Source organism: Diceros bicornis, chromosome 17 (genome assembly GCF_020826845.1).
Source record: "Diceros bicornis minor isolate mBicDic1 chromosome 17, mDicBic1.mat.cur, whole genome shotgun sequence".
Classification (NCBI taxonomy): Eukaryota; Metazoa; Chordata; class Mammalia; order Perissodactyla; family Rhinocerotidae; genus Diceros; species Diceros bicornis.
In genome coordinates, this window is record NC_080756.1 from 18,239,709 (window position 1) to 18,262,382 (window position 22,674).

At 46.5% G+C, this 22,674-nt stretch overlaps 2 protein-coding genes across 15 annotated transcripts in view; one reads left to right on the forward strand and one right to left on the reverse strand.

The window, feature by feature from the left end:
* The first annotated feature begins 249 nt into the window (after window positions 1–249).
* TMDD1 (transmembrane and death domain 1) lies at window positions 250–1,182 on the forward strand. Its single transcript, XM_058559244.1, has one exon. The coding sequence runs from the start codon at window positions 250–252 to the stop codon at window positions 1,084–1,086; it is 837 nt and encodes a 278-aa protein (XP_058415227.1). The 3' UTR covers window positions 1,087–1,182.
* Window positions 1,183–4,404: 3,222 nt separating this feature from the next.
* SCN8A (sodium voltage-gated channel alpha subunit 8) overlaps window positions 4,405–22,674 on the reverse strand; it is a 115,650-nt gene continuing 97,380 nt past the window's right edge. For all 14 annotated transcript variants that reach the window (XM_058558229.1, XM_058558228.1, XM_058558233.1 and 11 more), the window contains 6 exons: window positions 17,507–17,791; window positions 15,672–15,725; window positions 15,038–15,175; window positions 13,952–14,056; window positions 11,231–11,501; window positions 4,405–8,482 (listed from right to left, as the gene is read on the reverse strand). In XM_058558229.1, the coding sequence (XP_058414212.1) occupies window positions 7,335–8,482; window positions 11,231–11,501; window positions 13,952–14,056; window positions 15,038–15,175; window positions 15,672–15,725; window positions 17,507–17,791 (2,001 nt within the window). In that variant the 3' untranslated portion in view covers window positions 4,405–7,334. The remainder of the gene's footprint in view (window positions 8,483–11,230; window positions 11,502–13,951; window positions 14,057–15,037; window positions 15,176–15,671; window positions 15,726–17,506; window positions 17,792–22,674) is intronic.

Consider the following 22,674-nt stretch of genomic DNA (forward strand, 5'->3'; position numbering starts at 1 on the left):
GGAAACTCTCTCCAATTCCTGGGTTCTGGGAGACTCTCACCTCTCAATTCCTAGTTCTTGGGTGTCGGGAGATCCTCCTTCAACAAGTCGCCTGTGTTGGAGACCGCTCTCCGCGTCCCTGCGTGTCGGTCACCCTCTCCCCTAGTCCCTGAATGTAGGAAGCCCCTCCCCCGGCTCCGCGGGTGTCGGGCGCCCCTCCCCCACCCGCGGGCATTCGGAGCCCCGCCCTACACCCGGTCAACGCCGGCGATGGCGGCGGGGGCCCTGGTCCTGGCGCTCTGGGGCTGGGCGCTGGCTCCGGCGGGCGCCGTGGACGCCATGGGCCCTCACGCGGCCGTCCGTCTGGCCGAGCTGCTGACGCCGGAGGAGTGCGGCCACTTCCAGTCGCTCCTGAAGGCGCCGGAGCCGGACGTCGAGGCCGAGCTGGCCAGGCTCTCGGAGGACCGGCTGGCCCGGGCCGAGCGGCCGGAGCCCCCGGGCCGGCGGCGGCGGCGGGAGGCGGCGGAGGTCTCCGACGGCTGCCGGGAGGGGCTGGCGGCCTGGCTGGCGGCCGAGGCCCCGTCCCTGTCGTGGGACCGCGTGGCCCGGGCCCTGCGGCGCAGCGGCCGCCCCGACGTGGCCCGGGAGTTGGGCAAGAGCCTCCACCAGCAGGCGACGCTGCAGCTGCGCAGGTTCGGGAAGCCCTACCTGCCCGCGCCCGGCGCCCCCGCCGCGCCCGCCGCGCCCCCGCGCCCCCGCCGCGCCGCGGGCCCGGGGCCCGACTGGGACCGGCTGGAGCTGGTCGTGGAGCGCCTGCCGCCGGCGCCCTACGAGCGGAGCCCCTCGGGCTGGGCTGGGCCGCTGGCGCTCGGCCTCCTCTCCGGCTTCGTAGGGGCGCTGGGCGCCGGGGCGCTGCTCGTCCTGCTCACGCTGTGGATCACGGGCGGCGACGGCGACCCGGCGTGGCCCTGCAGCCCCGGCCCGCCCGCCACTGCCGCGCGCAGGCCCGCCGGGAGGCCCGGCCGGGGGGAAGCACAGCCGCTCCTGACTGCGCCCCCTCGGCCTGGGCTGCGGGCCGGCCAGGTCCCCCCTCGCCTCCGCCTGTAAAGTGGGGGCATGGTCGTGGAGGAGCGCTGCCTTCGATGACTATAAAATTTACGAAATGCGCAAAGGAGGGAGCAGTCGGTTTGTCGATTCGTTGGAAGTGGCCCGCATAGCCCGCGGGGTGGGCTGTCAGTGGAAGGACGGGCTGGGGGGCCAGTCTACGGAGGGGGCGCAGAGGCAGGCCCGCCCAATTCTTGTCCCCCTTAAGTTCCTTACTTCGCAATTACTCTTCCGCTAAGAGCCACCATTTATTGAGCACTAACTGGGTGCCAGGCCCTATGCTAAGCAGTTACAAACATTATTTGATATCATTTTCAACACCCAAGAAGGAAGGTATTATTTCCATTACACATAAGGGAACTCTGGCCACAACTAGTTAGTGGCATAGTCAGGGTTTTGAACCCAGAGCTGCCTGAGCTGAGTCGGAGCTCCAGAGGGAATGATGGGTGAGCAGTGAGGGAACTTGGGACTCACGATGGGACCAAAACAAGATGCAGAGCTTCTGTTTATTCTGAGGCCCTGCTTGGAGTGTGCAGGGGGCAGCACAACTAGAGGGATGCCCCCTTCCAGGGGCTGCTGGCCCCAAGCTGCTCTCCTCACTGAGGCCAGGCCTCAGAAGGTCTACCTGGAGCCCCCAACCTTTTCCCCCCAACCTGAGTGGCGGGGGCACTGCCAGCCCCTCCGAGGAGCTGAGCCTGGATGAGCCCTCACAGACTGCTCCGACTGTGTCCCCCGCCACAGGGGCAGGCAAGAGGACAGCGGTGGGGTCCTGCTGGGTGGGAGTGCTTGACTCCCGCCTGCCCTGGGCTGAGGGGCTCTGGGGCAATAGCAAGGACAGAATGACAGGCCAGTCCAAGAGGAGAGTTGAAAACAAGATTGACGTAACCCTTTATTGCAAATTCTAAAGTAAAAAGATGTACAGTACAAAGTAAAATTGAATTTTCAGACTATAAACTTCCAATCCACTAATACATTCTCATTTCTCAAGCATTTCTGCCATTTCCGCATAAACGGAACAGGGAACAAGTCGAGGGGGTGAGGGAAGGAGATACAGCAAGGGAAAAAAATTAAGTGTCTAGAATAATCACAAACCCCAGAAGCAAGTGAAAGGAAAGACATTTTCTCGACCTGCTGTCCTGGTGATGAGAAGCGGGGGTGGTTGGAGCAGTGCAGTTTAAAATGGCTCTCAGAATAGCAGCATTTATGGTACCATTTCATCTTCCTAAGTCCAAACAATACTTTGCCCTTCCCTAGCGCCTTTGCCTCTGTATCTCAAAACATTTTACAAAACATTTAGTTAAAGCCTCACAACACCCCTGTGAGGTAGGTCAGTATTATTATCCCCATTTTACAGATGGGGAAACTGAGGCACAGAGAGGTTAAGTGACTTGCCCAAGGCCACACAGCGAGCCAGCGGTCGAGCTGGGGATGGAACACAGGAGTTCTGTCCCTTTTCTGGAACCACTGGACCACGCTCCCCTTTTACCTATGTACATTCTCCACACACACACACCACACGTGCACACCCGCCCACCCCACCCCACCCCACTTAGCCTCTATGTACAGCAAACAGCAGTGGGGGGTAGTGGCAGGGGGTGCCTCAGGAGCGCTTTAATGGAGGAAATCTTGGAAAGGGAATCCAAGAGCACGGAGCTGAGCTGCAGCACAGACTCTGTGCCAACCTTGGGCCCCTCCCAACCCCGACTTCCTCTTTTCTCCTGATGTCCCCCGGCTGGCTAATTGCAGCCGATTCTTTAGGGGGTAGGGGTACCTGAAAATGAACGAGCTTTTTGCAAAACTTTGGGCAACATCTGAGAAAAGAGAGGCATCGTTACAGAAGATGCCTAGGACTCAAGTCACAAAATCCTAACCCATAGCGATCTCACCTCCATAGCAGGCCTGGAGGCTGGGGGCTGAGGGGAAGAGGACGGGGACTGACCTACCAGCCATCTCTCTCCAGAGTGGAGCTACTGGAGCGGACTAGAGTGGGCACTTCGAAATCCTCCTGAGTGTTCCTGGACCGGGAGACACGGCCTAGAGAGGGATGTCCCCAAAGGGGGGCAGGGTGAGGGAAGGGGGGGCGCCCCTCTCCCGTGCACGAATGTGAATGAGACCAGCCCCAGTCTGCTAGTTTAGCTGTCGGGGTGATGGAGGGCAGGGCCCAGCATTAGCTAGCAGAGTGGAGGCTGTTAGGCATCGTGCTCGCCCGAGCTCTGGGGCACTGGGATAGTTTTTTTCTTAACATACTGGTGAAAAAGACAGAGGTGAGGCCAGCCCAGATGGGCTGGCTGACATCATCTCGGGGGGCTCTGCTGGGTGGACTGGTGAGGAAGGGGTTCCTGCAAGCACAGCCTGGTAGGGAAGGAACGCCACATGCGATGGGTGAGCGGGGATCTGGGGGTCGGGACCTTGCTTCTCTCTCCAGTCTCTACTTCGCAGCCAGAACTCTGTGAGAGGCCCTCTGATTTCTCGCCCTTCCATTCCCCTCCTTTTCCCAAATGTGCTAAGGTCCCAATTCCCAGACCCCTCCCGGGACTCAAGAATTGGGATAGTCAGGCAACAAATGCACACCAAGACAGGCTTCCCTTGTACAGAAAAAAGGGTCATTTTTATTTTGTTTCCTTTTGGCTTATAGTAGTGATTGATGTACTTTTGATCACGTCTCATTTAGAGCAGTGTGGCCTCCGTGCAGTCACTAATACACTAATCTTCCCTATGGGTCTTTACACGTTTACATTGGTTGCAGCAAAAAATAAAAGAACTCTGGGCACTGTCGTTCCGGGGCCTGCCTGGGAGTTTGTTTCTCCCCCCAGTCGACTTCTGGTGCCAAAAGTGGCTCGTTTAGAGAGGAGTGGGAGTGGGGAAGCTGTTCCTGCTCTGGCCCTCTGCTGTAAATCACGGAGTCGGCTCATCCTAAGCAACGAGGAGGTTAAGGAAAGAGGAGGGAAAGTGTTCACACACAAACCAGCAGCCGTGTCAGCTGCTGCTCAGTGGCTTTGGCTCTGCCTGTTAAATGAACAGCATCACACACATCTTTTTGCTTTTTGTCCTTTTTTAAAGGTGGATTGTGGAGTATAAATACCGCACCAAGGACCTGGCTACAAAAAATAAATATTTATATTATATATCTCTATATATCTATGTGCAGTGACACTGTGGCTGCTGCTGCTGCTTTGGGATTGGCTTTGTTAATATTTGGCAAAGCGTCGCCACATACCCACTCAGTGAAGACGTACAGACACGTCATCGCTGACGCTTTCGGTTCAGCGCCTGTTAACTGCGGGTGTAAACTGCTGGTGATGGTGTCACTTACTACCAAAGAAGTGTGGAGCAGGCGGTGAGTGAGCGAGTGAGCCAGTGAGTGGGGGAGGGACGGTGGGCAAGGGAAAAGAAGGTGGGAAAAGTTTAAAAGAAAAAAGTGCAACTTCAGATAGAGTGGAGGTGGCTTCTTGCCTAGGAAGCTGGCTGATGGGTGTCAGATACCAAGGCCCATGTGTGCGTTACTGAGGAGACAGCTTGCTGGGCTGGGATCAGGGTCTGGGGTAGGAAAAAGGTCAGATCTCAGAAAAGTCTCATTAATATGCTCTAGTAGCTTCTTGGCATCACTAGCATGAACGCCTGGAGTACCGAGCGGGATCTTATCGCTTGTTGCCCATCTCAAGAACTAAGAACAATTATGAAGTTTAGCCAAATCTTGCATAGAAGTGGTTAGAATTTATTGCACATTGGAACAAAAATATATATTTTGTTGTTGTTTTGGAAAAGACCATTAGCAATAAAAAATTTTTTGTCTGTCTGTCTGGTTTGGGGATGTACATTGGCTGACAGCATCTAAATTCTAAGAAGAAAGAAAAGTATAAAAAATAAAAATAAACATGACAATGGCATAAGCCAGAAGCCATTTCCTATTTAATAATAATTTGTATTTACAAAAAGGCATGCCAATAAAATAAAATGATATATTACAGTATTTATAATTCTCTTAAAAATAACCACACATGTCAGCTTCTGTTTTGTGCTGTTGACGATGTAGCCTGTACATGTTACTATACATCCATCCTAGCAGTTAGCAGGGTCACTGAAAGGAATGCCTTCCCAGCCTGGTATCGGGTGTAGTACAGAAAGTTCTACGGGTTATGCTGCAGAAGCAGGCTTATGACAGCTGGACCGAGTTTCTAATGGTCCAACAAGATAGAAGGCTCTGCTTACTGACTTGCTGTGGTTTGTTCTATACAAAACTAGTCAGGTGGACTGTGCCATCACATCCAAAGTGCTTCTTCCGCAAGGCAGATCGGTGTGTCTGATTATGGGTGGTATTTTCCCCCCTCTACTGTATGGTTCAGGAAGAATTTATTTTGACTTGGTTTGCATGCTAAAGTCTCTCCTTGTTCTTTGTATAGACTTCCTGACACATTCAACTGCAGCATCTTGGCTTTGAAATCTAGTCATCAGATGAGAAACTCCTGGACTAGGAACTGTCTTCCCTAAAGCAGGAGATGGGATGGAAGATATGACGCTCCCCCCAAAGCCACCCTCCAATGACAATGGGCAGGTCGCTAAGCACAAAGCAAAACTGGCCGAAAGGGAACGCACTGGGGGAAGCTGGAACATCTTAAGAATTAGTATTAAATCACTTTCTCATGAAAACCAGTGCAATAAAGAAACCAAGTGGGCTTGGTTCAGAGGCGGCTCCGTCTCTACCTCAGGTCCCACCAGCGACTGTTTATTCTAATAATAAATGAAAGAAACCACAGCCATAGCCCCAAGGCTGCTGCCCCCACCCACCTCTGCGGGTAAGGGAAGCCCTGCTTGGTGGAAAAATGTGATGGAGGCAAGAGGAATCATGCAGTGTGTGAGCTTGCGACGACCTCTCTGTAGAAGAGAGAGGCCCGTCCAGCATACCTGAACCTCTCTCCATATGGACCCAAGCCCCGAGAAAGCCACAATGCAGAAGGACATGGTACTAATGAAGTGAGCACCCCTTAACCCCCAACGAAAGGTTGTTTTAAGTTCCCCAAATTACCCCCAGAGATAACATGCTACGCTGAATAGCACTTTTATCTCTACCCCAAATAAGTGTCAGTTCTCCAGTATGAAGGCTAAACAATCATCATAAATATTGCAAGATACAAATGAACTTTTTTTTTTGATTTTTGTTTTTAGCCCTAGGATTTGGTTTTACAGTGACATTATTAATACAAGCCATTTGAGATCAAAGTTTCCCCATGTGCGGGACACAGAGCAGCATTAAATAGTTCATCTTTCAAAATGTGCAACAATGGCTGTATGTTAGAGATGTCTGTTAAACACATACACGCAACGGATCCATCTGCTTGTTGGACTGGGTTTGTTTTTTGTTGGTGGTGGTAGTGGTCAATTGGTTGGTTATGTTTCCCTACCCAGAAGGTGTATGAAAGACTTCTAAGAATTCATAAAGAATTGCAGCAGGTATGGAACTCTTACCATTTTTCCTCCAAATACAGTGAACGGTGCAGGGCTGGGTCCTGTCCAAAGGCTGACCCAGTGCAGGGGATAGGATTAGTAGTGTCCTGTGGTGTATGGTTCTCATGCATGACTTCTGATCACGGCATGCCATCATGCAAATCATTTCTACGCATTGAACGAGCACAATGTTTGGAATCAGCCTGAGCAAGTCCTCCTCAGCCTGAAGAAACCTGATTGTTTTCCCCCACCCATCTCCAAACCACGTGAAGCCCATGTGGAGAAGATGTGGCTTATGTCAAAGAAACTGACAATTAAATGACATGGGCTAAATGTGAATGTGTGTGTTTTTTCTTTTTGCTGCTTAGCTTAACTAATGTAAGAATGCAAATATAGTTTGCATGAACAAACAAACTTTTAAAGTGATGCTTTCTGCTTCTGAGAATCAACAAAATGAAAAAATAAAATCCATTTGGCTGCAACGGAAATATGCTGGTCCCGGCAGCCTCTCCTCTGTTTTTTGTATCCTGTTAGTTTTGTCCTAAGTTGCATTGACTGATGTGGAACATGCAGTAACCACCTGCCCAAGCATTAGAAAATCTGTGAGTCTGGGGAGCAGGGTCCTTTGCCCTTGGCAGGTCACTGCTCAAGATGCAACCGTGTGACATGGTAAGCAGACTACGTTTGGTATAGATCTTCGGGATAAAGTGTCTCCACAGCTGTTCTGCATTGATAATATTCAGAAAGTTTGTAAACAATCTTTCACTTGCAAGTTTTAAATCTGTACAATATTTAATTTTTGCTTTCCTCTAACACTTGGATTCTCTGACCTCTTTTTGTCTTTTGGCTCTTTCCCTTCTTCCTTCCTCTGCCCGTTGCTGTTTCTCTTTCTCAGGTTTAGTTACACTGTCATAGGACGGGAGGGAGGCTGTAGACGGCGTGCTCTCTTTTTTCTCCCGGTGTGCACCTCCATTCTCCAGCTTATTAGAAGTTGTCTTTTTGCAAATGAAGCCCCGCCTTGCTAAATGTCCCCGGTAGGCGCGCTGCAGGACCACTGCCGACACCTCTTCCTGCTTGCGCCGCAGTGTGGTCGTGATCGGCTCGTAAGACACTTTGGAAGGATTGGATGCCACGAACCGCTCCTCCATCTGCTGCCGCAGGATGTCCAACTCCCCGCTGTCTCCAAGGACCCGCTTGGTGAAGGCAAAAAGTATGTCCAAGCAGTGGATGCGATCCCCGCTAACCATTGGCAGGTCCATGGCAATGAGCTCAATGGTGTTGGGCTTGGGCACTCGGAGAGGATGCTCCAGGGCATCTGCAAAGTCTGCCAACTTACAGTACTCGATGAACTGGGTGGCATCGGGGTCGAACTTCTCCCAGATCTCATAGAAGGTCTCAAAGTCGTCCTCACTCAGAGGGTCTGCACTCTCCTCTGTGGCTACACTGAAGTTCTCCAAGATGATGGCAATGTACATGTTCACCACAATTAGGAAGGAGATGATGATGTAGCTTACAAAGAAGAAGATGCCCACTGAGGGGTTCCCACAGTCTCCCTTAAAGCCACTCCCTGGGTGTTCCTTATCCAGACTGCAGTCAGGGGGACGGTTGAGGATGGGCAGCAGCAGGCCATCCCAACCAGCTGAGGTTGTGATCTGAAAAAGGCAGATCATGCTGTTGCCAAATGTCTCAAAGTTGAACATGTCATCAATGCCAGCCTCGTGCTTCACATACGCGAAATTGGACATCCCAAAGATGGAGAAGATGAACATGACCAGGAAGAGCAGAAGGCCGATGTTGAACAGAGCAGGCAAGGACATCATTAAGGCAAAGAGCAGGGTACGAATCCCTTTGGCGCCTTTGATCAGACGCAAGATGCGCCCAATACGGGCCAATCGGATGACTCGGAATAGGGTTGGGGAAACAAAGTATTTCTCAATTATATCAGCCAGGAACATTCCTAAGAAGGATAGAAGAAGAAATGTTACTGAGATTGGAGATGCCCTTTCTCTTTACTTATCTCATCTGGCGCTATGGACCCTTAAGTTCAAAGGACTTTATAGAATGAGTGCCTTACTATTTAATCAGAACTTTCATAGTAAAAAAAGAAAATCACATGTTTCAAACATATAGAAAAGCAGAGAAAACAATAAAATAGACACCTATGTACCTAACACCCACAGAAGGAAGAGGAGATGAAAGGGTCAGGAAGCAACAGCTGAAGGGAAGGCAATGACATCTTCTCTCCCTTCTCTTGTTGCAGAGGCCCTGAGGAGATGGCATGAGCTTCAACGACATGAAGGATTTAATTTAAAAAAGGAAATATCTTTCAACCATAAGGATTCATAAATATGGGGTTAGTGAACTGCAGAAGGCTACGGAATACCCTTATTTGAAAGTTTCAAGCCAAGAAAGATTAGCTTTCAGGAAGGGACAAGATGCAGTGAGTTCAGAGAGTAGCCAGGTAACCTCTTGGGGCCTCTTGTGGAGCTGGAATTTCACAGGTTATTTGAGCTTTCAAGAAAATCTCTACTTCAGCCGGGACCCAGGATGATTTTCAGCTCTCTTCTTTTTACTTGTCAATTAAGTTATACCCAGTGACCATAAGAAGTCGGATAATTTATGTAATACTTGCATTCCATATATGGTGGGCTAGTAAGGCTTCAGAGAGGAGATGATGCCTGAGGAAGGTTCTGTAGGATGAACATGTATTTGTCCCCAGAGAACAGGGGAGAGAGAGGCAGACAGCAATTCGGGCAGTTGGAACACCGTTTACGGGGTCCTCCAGGAGCTCCCAGGGCTAGTTTTCTCCCAGCTGCTCTTAATTTAAAGAGATATTTTCTATACTTTTGTTTCTGACCAAATCAGTTTAATAAAAATCCCAATCACCAAAAGCAACTCTATTCTTCCTCTTTATTTTTGAGTACCATGTGAGAAGAGTGGCCATGGTTTGGCCTGTGAGTTTTCCATCCCACTCGATGGATGGGCAGAAAAGGTTCAAGAACAGTGGACAAGGGCAGCAGTGTCTAAAGTGTGTTTTGTGGAAGGTTCGGAGTGTGGACCTGAGGCCAGGGGGCTGGGCCTGAACCCCTGCTCGCTCGCTTACCAGCCACCTGTCTCGGTGATGGCTCTGTGCCTCAGTTCCTCCCTAAACTCAGGAGCTGTTGTGAGGGTTGTACGAATTAAAACATGTAAAGCACATGTGACCAGCACATAATATGTTTCATTAAAATATGAGATATCATTATTATTACTTGAAAAAAGGGTGTAGTGATCAAATGAAGGTGGATGGTGTGTTAAACAGAATTCTTTATTGCAGGACTTCCAAGAGCCTTCTACAGCCCTGTGACCCTCCAAAGGCGAATTCAATGTACAGTGTTGCCCAAAGTCACTTCATTATGGGATTCTTTTCCTGAGGAGAAATGTATGGGATGAGTGTTCCTATATCAACACACTTTTGGACATGCTGCTCCAGAAAAACATAAATGGATCATCTCTTTTTCCTACTGAACACCTTTCAAAGTTTCTCACTGGGCTTGCAGCAAAATTCCTATTGTTAACCTGGCTTAAAAATGCTGTTCACAGTCTGATCCTAGAACTAGAACTAGAAAGTGACACAGGCCAAAGGGAGGGCCAGCTGCCTCCTGGTGCCCAGAGTCACCACTTCGCTAAACCAGCTTGGCCACTGGACTCTCGGACTGGTTCCCATGGGTCTCGGGCACTCTACCTCTGCTGGCATGTCAGTCAAACCTACCCGGAACCAATGCAGTGTTTCACCACTAGACACGCCTTTTAGGAAGGCAAGGAAAAGTTCCGGGAGGGCAGTCAATAGGACATCAGCCCTTCCAGGCATTTAGGTTGAAGCACAAAGCCACACAGTCACTGTTAAAACCAACTTGAGTTCTGCCTCTGCCACCTTCTCGTTGAGTGACTTTGGACATCTTTATGGTGAAGATAATACAACAGCCTGCCTCCTGGGCTGTCATAAGGATCAAGTGAGATAACGCAAGGGAAGGAACTCTCAAACCGTCCCCGGCACACAGTAAATGCGCACTGCCACCATCAGCAGCACTACCACTTACCATCACCACCAGAATCTTCCTAGACCATTTCATTAATATCCAACTTCACGATCTCTTACCATTCCTTTTTCCATTTTGTACTGCTCTTGTAGCCATATTTTTCATACTTTTTTTGGCCTTCTCTGTTAGAATTTAATTTTTTTCAATTTTATTTATTTTTTTCCCCCAAAGCCCCAGTAGATAGTTGTACATCATAGTTGCACATCCTTCTAGTTGCTGTATGTGGGACATGGCCTCAGCATGGCCGGAGAAACGGTGCGTCGGTGCGCGCCCGGGATCCGAACCCGGGCCGCCAGCAGTGGAGCGCGCGCACTTAACCGCTAAGCCACGGGGCTGGCCCTCTGTTAGAATTTAAACTCTTTGAAAGCAAAGACCAAATCTAATCCCTCCCCCGCCGCCTCAACCACAGAATTTACAATCCTAGACTACTATGAACACTCAATAGAAACCCACTGACCCCGTAACCTGCTGGGCAGGCCCATGGGATGACCTGGGGACACATGTGACCCTCAGCTATGAGAGTAACCTGCCTGCACTTCAGACCTGTGTAATTCGTCGCACTCCCGGGAATCTCATCCTCAAGGCCAGTCAGGTCCCTTTCTCCCGTCCCCGCCTGCCCCACTCACCCACAATGGAGAGGATGACTACCACGAAGTCGAAGATGTTCCAGCCGATGGTGAAGTAGTAGTGCCTCAGGGCGAACATTTTGAGCACACACTCACAGGTGAAGAAGATGACGAAGACCAGGTTAATCCAGTAGAGAATGTTCTCCATCTGCTTGCTCTGAGTATCTGTCTCCACCATCATTGTCACCATATTAAGGCAGATGAGCATCATGATAACAATGTCAAAGGCTTGTTGAGTGACAAAATCGAAGATGATACCTTGGATTTTGTTCTGGGGGGAGGAAAGATACAAAGGGATTCATGAAAGCCTTTCCAAGCAGGCTGTGGAAGTTGCCATCCTGTTAATCAAAGCACGCTCTGCTGTCTCTTCTGTAATACTGCCCGGCTCTATCCTGCTGCCTATCAGGGTATCACGAGCATGGATAGAGACCAACATCAAGAGTTTTCTAAAACTGTGCCCCTTCTCTTTTGCTTCTATGACATCACACACTTCTGGATGTCTTCCTACCTCTCCAGCTGCTCCTTTTTAGTCTCATTTGCTGGCCATTTCTTCTCTTACTTAATCCCTTCTTTCTCCCTAGGAGAGCTCATCTATTCCTACTGCCTACATATTATCTATGTACTTACGTTTCTCAAGTTTTTTCTTCTCCAGCCTGTATCTTTCCTCTGAACTCCTGTGTTGCTTGCATGACATCTCTCCTTGATGACTCATAAACACCTCAAGGTTAACAAGTCCAAAGCAGAACTAAGTCCTTTCCCCTGCCCCTCACCCATCTTGTTCCTGTCTCATCTAATTATTCATCCAGTTTCCAAGCCAGAAATCTGAGGGTCATCCTTGTCTCTTTCCTCTCTCTCAGCCTCCATCCAATCCATTGTGGGTCCTGTTGATTCTTCCTCCAAAAATTTAACTTGAATTCATCTACTTCATTCCATTTCTGTTGGCCCTACTCTAGCCTAAGCCACCATCATCTTTCATCTGGATTTCTAGAACAGTCTCCTAATTGGTCTCCCTGCTTCCTCTCTTGCCCTCATCCAGTGTAGTTTCCACACAGTGACAAGTGTGATTATTTAAAAACATAACTAGATCACATCATTCTCCTACTTAAAACCTTTCAATAGTTTCTCGCTGGGCTTGCAACAAAATTCCTACTGTTAACCTGGCTTAAAAATGTTGTTCACAGTCTGATTCTGCTCATCTCATGCCACCTCCTCTAGCTCATCACACCTGGCCACACTCATGTTTCCCGTTGGTAAGGCCTCATTTGCTTTTCTGGGATCTCTTTCTCCAGCATTCTGCCTCCTTCTCATTCACTCAAGTAGACCCTCCTTAGTGAAGATTTCTCTGACTACTGTGTTGAAGTAGATCCCCCACCTCAAGCCTCCATCCTTCTCCGTCATGGCCCTCCAGTTAATTTTTTCTCAGAACATTCCACATTTTATAATAGCTGTTTGCTTACTTTTTAAAAATTGAGATATAATTGACACATGACATTATATTAGTTTCAGGTGTACGACAATGATTCGATATTTGCATATACTGCGAAACGATCACCATAGTAAGTCGCTCTTTATTAATGTTTCCTCCGCACTAAGCTTTTATATTTGAGCGTGGAAGAAAATGCTTTCAGGTTCCCACGTGCAAAGTACTGAACAGACCTTTAGAAATGTTAATCTTCTTCCACTTCTTTTAGTCCCATTTCTATCACAAAAAGGAAACTCTAACATCAAGGAAATATAAAAAACATTCTCTTTTTTAAGATCTCCCTGATTTGTTTTTAAGTACCTAGGCACATGAGCTGGTCCTTATTTTCAGGCTTCTTTACCTTAGTGGTTTTCAAACTGTTCTGGAAAGCCCCAGGGTCTCCTTCCCCTCAGGTGCGGTGGGCAGGCCAGGAACAAGCAGTGGGGCTGAGGAGGGAAATGCTCTGGGACTCCCACTCTTTTTTCAAACAAAGGAGCTCTACTTTTATTTTTACAAATTACATTGCCGGGTAAGGTTCTATTTTAACAGTTCTGCTGTTTTTTAATAAAAAGTGACTTGAAATGGAAGTCAGAGGGGAAGAAACTCCGAGCCTGGCTTTGGGGGTCATGTCCCACCCCGCTGGGTGTGTGGCTTCAGGAGCAGAGCATCTCCTTCTCTGAAGCGCAAGGACAACCACCAACCACGGGGACGTGAAGCAGCCTCTCAGCCCCCAAATCTGCTTTACAAAAGGCTCAGTTCAAGAGAGCAAATCGGGACAGCAGACTCTCCTGGTTTCACCCTCTTCTGCTCCCACAAATAGCCAGAAGCATTATTTTAGCTTCCAGGCACATTCTTGCAAAGACTTACTTGTTGGGTAGAGAGCTGAGAAAATAATGACCAAATCCTATCTTGCACTGGGAGGAAAGAGATCAGCTTTCGTTTTCATTTTCCTTTGTTAGTTTTCAGTTGTCTCTTGAAACATCTCTCTACCAGGGCCAGAGCAATGTGGTTAACGTGCCAATTCTCTGCAGCTGCCCGGGGAAGGCTCAGAGGAAGGTCAGGCACAAATGTAAAAGCCGTCCCATACCTTACTCCCCGTTCTTCTGCGGCCTTCCTCGAGTCTTCTGGAGGATGGCTAGGAGAGGATTCGAGGGCACAGGCAGTTCATCCCCTACCTCATCCTTCCTTCGCAGGAGCCCTACCAGCGTCTTTTCCCACATGGGGTCTCCCTCTGCTCTGGGCCTGCACAGTGCACTCACCAGGGGGCGGGGGATGGGTTTCTGCGGTTTCTTTGAGCCCAGCTTTTTCATAGCATTGTAGTACTTCTTCTGTTCTTCGGTCATGAAGATGTCCTGACCTCCAAAGTAAAGGAAGGAAAAAAAGAGGACGAGCAATTACAACTGGCTCTCACATGCTGCAGGTCTGGGACCTAGGGTTCAGCACTGAGGTCTGAGGGAGGCTTATGCCCTTTCCTTTCCAGAGGTCAGTTTAGCTAATGGTTGTCCCAGAGTGAGGTAGACCTGGGACAACTATTCTAATTCAGATACTTGCCTTTGTTTTCAGCTTGGGATTTCTGAGATCTGCTAGTCGTTAGGAAGAAAGGAAATGGACTATCCAATTACAGACCCTCAGGGAAGGGTTAAATTTGAGAGCAATGACTCTGAAGATAGTCACATCTCACAGGTTCCTAAATATTTTTTGGCCTGCTTTCCTGATAAATTCTAGGAAAAAAACATTTTAAAATAAAAGGATTTTCAACTCCTGGCTGATGGTCCATTTACTTACAATAATATTAAAAACCTGGAAATCCTGGTATAAGAAAATTTGAGGATTTCCTTGGAGTTTATTGGGACAGACTTGATTTATAAACTGTATGACAAGAATAATCTTTTCAATTTGCTCTGGAAAAATTATTAACCATCTGGGACAAGTAAGGAAGTGAACTTTTCAAGGATGGTCTCTCGAATTTCAATTTGCTAGTGGTGCCCAGGGATTAACATGGATAATTACAAGTCTCGACAATTTCTGCTTCTCTCTACAGCTAGTCATCTGCTTCTTTCCTTTTCACTCCTGTCACTAAACCCTCTCTGACAGTACCTCCTTCTAGTGGAAGGCCAAAACCAGTAAAAGGCCTCAGTAAGATTGCTTGTAAATGTGGTAAACCACGTGCTGCGAAATCCAGCCCCTAAAAGAAAGAGTTGGTTGGGGCTAATGTACAGTGGGGCCAAGTGCCCGAGTGAGGTGATAATATGGATTTCAGAGAGGCGTTCTCTCTAGAGGGAGGGACGGAAGTGCCTCTCATTTGGTTGATCTCTGGCCACCGGCAAGGAGGAGAGGAGACCTATCTTTTTCTTTTGTTGATTGAAGTTATCAATGATGACACCAATGAACAGGTTCAGGGTAAAGAACGAGCCGAAGATGATGAAGATGACAAAGTAGATGTACATGTAGATGTTGTCCTCATACTTAGGCTGCTCATCAGGCTGTGAAAGGACAGGAGAAAAAGGGAGAGTCAGCTCCCAGCCTGGGGATCAGGGGGTGATTCTGACATGCCAAGGCCATCAGCCGTAACTGACCACTCGAGCTGCTGAACATGCTGGGGTGGGGGAGCCCTAGATTCTTTCTGCCTGTCTCCTTCCCCACATTGGCATGTCCTGCCCTGAGAAGGCACTATTCCTGCCATGACATATGTGGAGAAAATGCAAATCATGAGGTGAGGGAAGGAGAGGGCTGTTGGCTAGGAGCCACACTTATTTCAAAGCAGCACGGAGCAGACGGCTCCACTGGGGCCCGGCTGAAATCAACAGCCTAATCACCTGGAGCCAGTATGAGCGAGTGATGACTTAACTGAGAAGAGGAAAGTGACCTATCATCAACAAAACAAGCAACACATGCTCTAACCCTCTCTCGACGAGGTCCACCACGCTGCTTGCTCTCTAGCCACCTTGGAAGGTTGTGGTGTCACAGGTACATCCTTACCTTTCGGGAGTCGACAGCTGCGTACATGATGTCCATCCAGCCTTTGAAGGTTGCCTGGCAAACAGAGTCTGTCATTAGACTGTGCCTCTTAGGGGGTGGGTGGGAGTCTAGGCAGGGGTCCCAAAGCCAGGCTAAGGTTCAGCGAGAACACAAGACAGGGAGTTTGGGCGCAGCCTCACGTGGACATGGAATTTCTGTTTGTTAACATGGGTCCCAAGGGAGCTTTGTCTAAGTCCCTGAAAATAACATCAAAGTTTGGCAGAGAAATACGTTGACAATGGTAATTGGATCAATACTTTTACAAAAGGTCTTTAAATGGGCCTGGGAAGGTTGCTTAAGCTAGGGCAAACCCATATTTATGAATGAGTGGCTGGAATCTAGTGAGGGTACTTAGAACTTAATGCTCCACTGAGAAGTCATTTTTTAAAAAGGTATTAAACAAGCAATGGGAGTCTGAAAAATTCATAGGTGCATTAAAAAAAATGCGGTCAGAACTTTTCCCTATTAACATACACGTTTAGCCATGGTAGTGGCAATACTGGCTTCAACCTAGGCAGCCCCTTCCCTAGCCTGATTTTGGAAACAAAGGTGGGTAACCAATTTAATAGTCTCCATGCTTTGTTTATGTTCTATTTACTCAACCAGATTCTAAGATTTTTCAGGGCATGGGCAGTTCTTTACTCATCTGATGGCCCTAGTATCGCCAGCCCAGTGCCCTGCATGTGGTGGGGACTCTGAATACAATGTTTGACTGGCTGGTTGATGTGCACTGGTCTCCTGGAGATGCTCCAATTCAGATTCAATTTGGGGGTCCAATTTCTTGAACTGGGATAGAACAAGAAAAGAGGCTTGGAGTGGGATAAACCACTGCTTATTCCGTTAATGTGCCTCCTACTACTAGCTAACGATTAGTACTTACTACTTGTAAGGTCAAGCTGAGAGCTTCACCTGCATTTAATACTCCCAACAACTACATGATGTAGGCACAGTTGTAATAGTAACAAAAATGCATAATAGCAAATACCATTAATTAACCACTGCTATGTGCCAGGCATTGCACTAAGAAATTTTAATAACTATCATGAATCCTCTTCACAACCATGCAAGATATTATTATCCACATTTAACAGATGACGAAACAGACTCAGGGAGGTTGAGTAATTTGTCCAAGATTACATATCCAATAAATATGTGTGTGGCTCCAAGCTACAGCTGTCTGACTGCAAAGCCTAGGAACTCTCGTTGCACCATACAGTTTTGTCAAACACTCCAAAAAATCAGCAAGAGAGGAAGAGAAAACTAGGCATGATGGAATGCTACATAATTAAAATAAATCCTTTCTTACTGTGACGCATTAATCTGAGACCTTTCTCTTGGGTTGAGCTGACATGAGAGGCAGCACCATAGCACTGCCATATTCCTTTCTTTAGTTAACTTTACTGTAGCTGTCATGTAGGACTGATCTGCTCCAAAAACTGCCATCACTTTGTGGTCTATGTACTTATCTTCTTTATTTTTGTTTCTCTTTAACTACATACTGTGTTCTGGAGACAGGAGGTGACCTCTCTGTGACTCTATTATGCTGCAGGAACTTTATTTGTCGCTGAGTGGAACACTGCTGAGCACGGTGAGAGATGCCCTTTGAGTCAGGTCTTGGAGAAATCTGAGTAGTCGGGAAAGGCGTCTGTCTCCCCAGAACTGGTGTGGGAAATGACGTCATTCTCTGTGACCTATTAAGACTAATGCTGATTCTGGAAGCAGGCTTGACAAGGAACCAAATGAGATTTCTGCCAGCCGCCTGCATTTCGCAGGACTGAAAAGATAACAATACTTACCACTTGAAGAAGCGCCAGATAGCCTGCCCCTACGTTGTCAAAGTTGATCTTCACATTCTTCCATCTGATATCTGTATTGTTCCCCTCCATGAGCTTTTCACACTCAGTTTTATTGTTGACATCTTCAATTTCAAATCGGATTTCAGAGGACTCATTAAAGCAGTAGTGGTACTTTCCCGCAAACAGGTTCACTCCCATGATGCTGAAAATCAGCCAGAAGATGAGACACACCAGCAGCACATTCATGATGGAGGGGATGGCGCCCACCAAGGCATTCACCACCACCTGCATTGGAAGGGGGAGGTTGCTGAGTGTTGGCAAGAGGTGAGGGCAAGCACACTCTTTTGATTTCCAGGAGGGGAATGACATTGTGTGGCTTGTTCCGACTATGGAAACATTATGGTCCCTTTGGAATTAGGGTAACTGGACAGATCCACAAGTAGGACCAACATTTTCTAAATCTATGAAATATTTTTGAGGAATTCTAATAAATTATGTATTTATTTCACCTAACACAAATCCCCCTGCTCCAGTTGATCTAGGTCTCCTCTCCTAGGCAGCAACCTGGACCAAAAAAATTATTTCTTAGTCCAGTCTCCCTCCTCGCCAACTCATAACATATGCCCCTGTGGGAAAACCTGAGCCATTTCAAGCTCACCAGTTACCTTTCAACAGACATTCCCCCTCTGCAAAACAAGGTATGATTGCTCAAAATCACAGAGAACCACCCTGTGGGGTTAGCAGTGAATCAGTCAATGATACATAAATTCTTTTACAACTATGCAAGGCCAGTTATCTTGTTTCAGGCAATAGCTGAGCATGCGTATTTTGCAGGCTCAAGAAAAAAAAAAGCTATATTCCCTCTACCAAACAGTATAAAATAAAATCTGAACAGAGGTGTTTTTCACATTCTTCAGCCTTTTTTTCCTGACTTTGTAGGCTTCTAAATCTACGAGTCGCCCCCTGCTTGGCTAATGCTGATATCTCTGCTCAATTCAGGGCTTGACTCAACTCTTCACGACGTATTAGGAATAGGAATGACAAGTTTTTTGTAGAGTTTTGGGTTAGATCACTGCTCTTGAAACCGAAAATTGGCAAATTGTTAAAATCACTGACTATGGTAAATTGAGGAATAAAAAAAAGCAAAGCAAAAAAACCCCCTCAGGAATCAAAGTTTCTGGGTTGTCTGTAGCTTTGATTTTGCTTCACACTCGAGGTGAGAGGACTAGACAACACTTCCACTGGGGCAGCAGTTTCACTAGAGGAGTTCAAAGTGCTCACAAAAGTAGCATTTCAGGTGGTGGGCCAGAAAACAGGTTGGTGTTCATCTCGGCCCTGAGTCTCACTTGCTGTTGTCTCAAGCAAGACTGCTACGGCCCAGAAAGGTTACCCTAAAATGGGAAGAATGTTTCTTCCTTTTCCTAGTATCTTAGGAGGATTAACGGAATCGAAATAAAGACACAAGATATCAATGAAATCTTCTAATGTTCTGTTAGAATGAGGTGACAAGTATCACCATGTCCCTGCGCCAGTTTTCCACTGCAGGGAAGACAGGACAGGCTGCCAACTAGCACAGCACGGAAAGGGCCGAAGGGGCTGTGCCATCGAGGGAACGCCAGGGGGCAACAACCTGGGTTCGGGTTTCATCTTCTGTTTTTGCCTTAGATTGCAATGTCACTCATCAGAACACGTGGCTAGGAAGAGCTGCCTGTTCTGTCCTGTAAAAAAGGCAATGATATTCTGCTAAGGAGTCACTCTTCCTTAGATTGAAATATTGGTTTTGTGTTTCTCCAATTCACATATGAAGGCCTTTAGCCTGAGAGGCAGTTATTTCTTAATTCTTAGACCAAGAAATCTCTTCATCAAATAGCACTGTCATTAGTATAAAATGATTATTCTTTGATTGTTCATTACTTTCAGCAAGGACAGTCAGAATATCTGAAAACTCCCCAATGTTATTCTGGATAATGATATTCACATTTGTTTCTTTATGTTACCAAATTTGTCAGGTGATCAGATTTGAATTTTACCTCTTCTGCAGTTGCTCCCCCTTTGGTGGGAGCACCAGAAAGCAATGAAATGTGCAAAAGAATAGGTAAAAGGAGGATGATCCACAAATGGAATAATCATTTTCAAACGATGGGAGTAGATTATGTAAAGATTCCAAAGCTCAAGTTTCTGTGACATTTTGTAGCAGAGCTTAGGCGAGAGGTCACAACCTTCTGTTAGATATCAAAAGTCTGCAAGAGGATCTGAAATCCAGAAATGTTGCTTTTTATCTCAGTTCAGAATCTACCTCCTCTAGGAGCTCTTCGGAGGATCTTAAGCCAGTCAAACCTGTCCTACATCGTGTCTCTGTGTTACAGTTAGATATGGGCTAATATTTACAGCAGGGAAGAATAATTAGCTAGCTGACCAAGTGATCTCTTCGCACTTTTGTACTCACAGATCTCATCAAAGGAATCAATACACACAAGTATTTACTGAGCCTTGTTCTCTGATACGTATGACATAAAAATCCTATAAAATCCAATGCACTTATAAGACGTTAAGTGTACTTTCATTTATTAGTCATAACCAAAGAAAAACTTCTTACCCTAGTTTTATGAATAAAACAGTAAACAGTTGATGAAATTTACTAATAATTCTTTCTTGCTGTGAACATTAGCTGATAAGCTGCAATGTTAAACATTAATTATTTAACTGTGCTCCACATATAACTGTCATTATGCTGATATTCTCGGCAACTAAAGGGCAAGAAACCATGCTTTCTTATTTTGAACTCTCATACTATAGCTATATTATAAATGATGATTTGAGTTTCCATGGATAGCCACTTAATAAATTGGATCTCCTCTCCTGCTCTCTAGTAACCCTCGTTACTCTACATTGTCTTTAATTATGATGAAATTCATTATTGTTAAACACCAGGTGTAGAAATGTGACTCAAAAATAGGTCTAGCAATCTATAAAAAGTTACTTTTTCCAACGGAAGTTTATACTTAGTGATTGATACAAATCTCATTTAACTGATGAGAAAATTCCAATGGATACTAATTCTTACAGCACTTGTATCTTCTCTATAATGCCTAGAACGTTATTGTTGCTCATTAAACACTACAGAATCTGTCAAATAGCTTTAAATATCTGGCAGAGGGAACATGGCTTTAATGGACAACTATGTACTGACGATCAACAAAAATGCATGCATGTTTCATAGCATTACTCTTATATACCCTCAAAAATTTAACAGCACAGTAAAATCTTTAAATGAAGATTACTATGGAGGAGAGAAAAGCAAAGAACTACAATAAGTATTCCTTTGCCAATAGCATGAGTGTTTCAATTTTCTGGTCTTTGGTTTGAGGAAGAGAGGAGACTGAAGTCCGTGTTCCAGGACAGGCCAGGGCCATATGTCCCCTCTCAAGCCAAGGTCTGAGGCTGTAACTGGAGTAGCACAGTGACAGTTGGGCGTATCTGCATTGACGGTATTCATATTCAATGTGTGAAAATTTCGTATTTAAAATATTCTAAGGGTAATCTTTCAAGTGTTGGCATACACAAGAATAAAAACACATGACCCCACAGAAAAATAACACAAATAAAATGTATGCGCGTGATTCTGTTTACGACTGGGGAACTTACTATAAGCTGAGGCAAATGCACTCTTTTCTCCTTGCAGTTATTCTTCCACAGAAAGGCTCGGAACCAGGACAGGAATGGACCCTAAGCTCTCTCCACCAGCCCACGCTGTCCTGGTCAGCGCTGTTGGCTGACAGGAGTAACCAAATGAGCTGACACTCCTAAACCGAAGTTTCCCTTACCGAATGTTTATTGTTTGAAATCCCAGCTTTGGGTTCAGACTTGTTCTTGCCCATATTATCTCATTTGAAAAAACCTTGATGTAGAGGTTTCACTTTCTAATGCGTCTCCAATAAAACTTTCTACTGTTCTGATCACCCATTCTGGACCTCTGGGCTCTTAAACTACTTGCAAGTTGACGAGTACAAGTTTTTGGGGAGTGGACACTGAAAGGCGAGGAAAGAAGGAGGAGCTAAAGGGAAGAGCTGTGGCCACCAAAAGGGCCCGTGTCCAGATTATTTACATAATTTCCTTGTGAGCCAACTGGCACCAGCCAGTCACCAAGAGCTACTTCTGCCCCAGGGGTGGGACGGCAGGAATGAGCATCCAGATGGAGAGAGTCTGTACCAAGTGTCAGCTGGGCACTTTTTCTTGGGCTTTCTTCAGGTTTTACCAATCTGGTTTTAAGAGATCCAGGATGACTGTTCAGGGATATAGAGGGTCAAGGCTACTGAGCTCGGGTACAATGTTGCAAGTATTGTCTTCAATGGACTTCCTCTAGTCCTCAGTTTTTCAGTCACTAAAATGATTATCAACTCTATAACAAAACTAGTATGATTTATTTAAAAAATTCAACTAATCTCTTCTAAAAAAAGTGAGAAGATGGGGGAAGAGGGAAGGGCATTTTAATCCCATTTTCAATGGCACCATGGCCATCTACAACACTGAGTCGTCTGCAATATACTCTCTCCCTAAATTTAGCCTGAGTCTAACAATGGCCTTACTGCACACATTCTGAATTCTCTCTTATCTGTGGGAGCAAGACTTAGAATCCCCAGGTTTGTTGTTTTTTAAATTAAAATAAGTTTATGCTGCTGTGGAACTGACCTCAGCAGATGGTTTCAGGTGGGTTGCAGAAAGTTTATATTTAGTAAACCAAACTGTGACTGTGCTACAGAAGAAACACAAATTTGCTGCAAAAAGCATTTGTCTGAATAAACCAAAATAAAATTCGCAAGTCCCAATGAAACTATCATCTTCCTGTACAACTGTGGGTGGCTTCATGGACTCGTGGCAGGGATCACAGATGGGGGTGAAGGAAGCAGCACTGTCCTGGTATCTAGTTTCTCCAGTTAGTCTTGCTTCACGTGGACTACTGTAACAGTTTCATTTTTATTCCTATATTCCGGTATCTGCACATTTAAAAACATAGCCTCTGGTTTGCTCTCCTGCATATATTCAACATCTGAATTGAAATGAGTTTTCTTGGTCTCGTTAAGTATAACAGACCTCTCTGATTACCACAGGACAACTATTACCATCAAAAGCCAGTTGTCCACTTGATTTTAGGAAATTGACTTTTTAGT

Coding starts and splice junctions, on each gene's coding strand:
- TMDD1 (XM_058559244.1), top strand. CDS start 250: ATGGCGGCGGGGGCCCTGGTCCTGGCGCTCTGGGGCTGGGCGCTGGCT.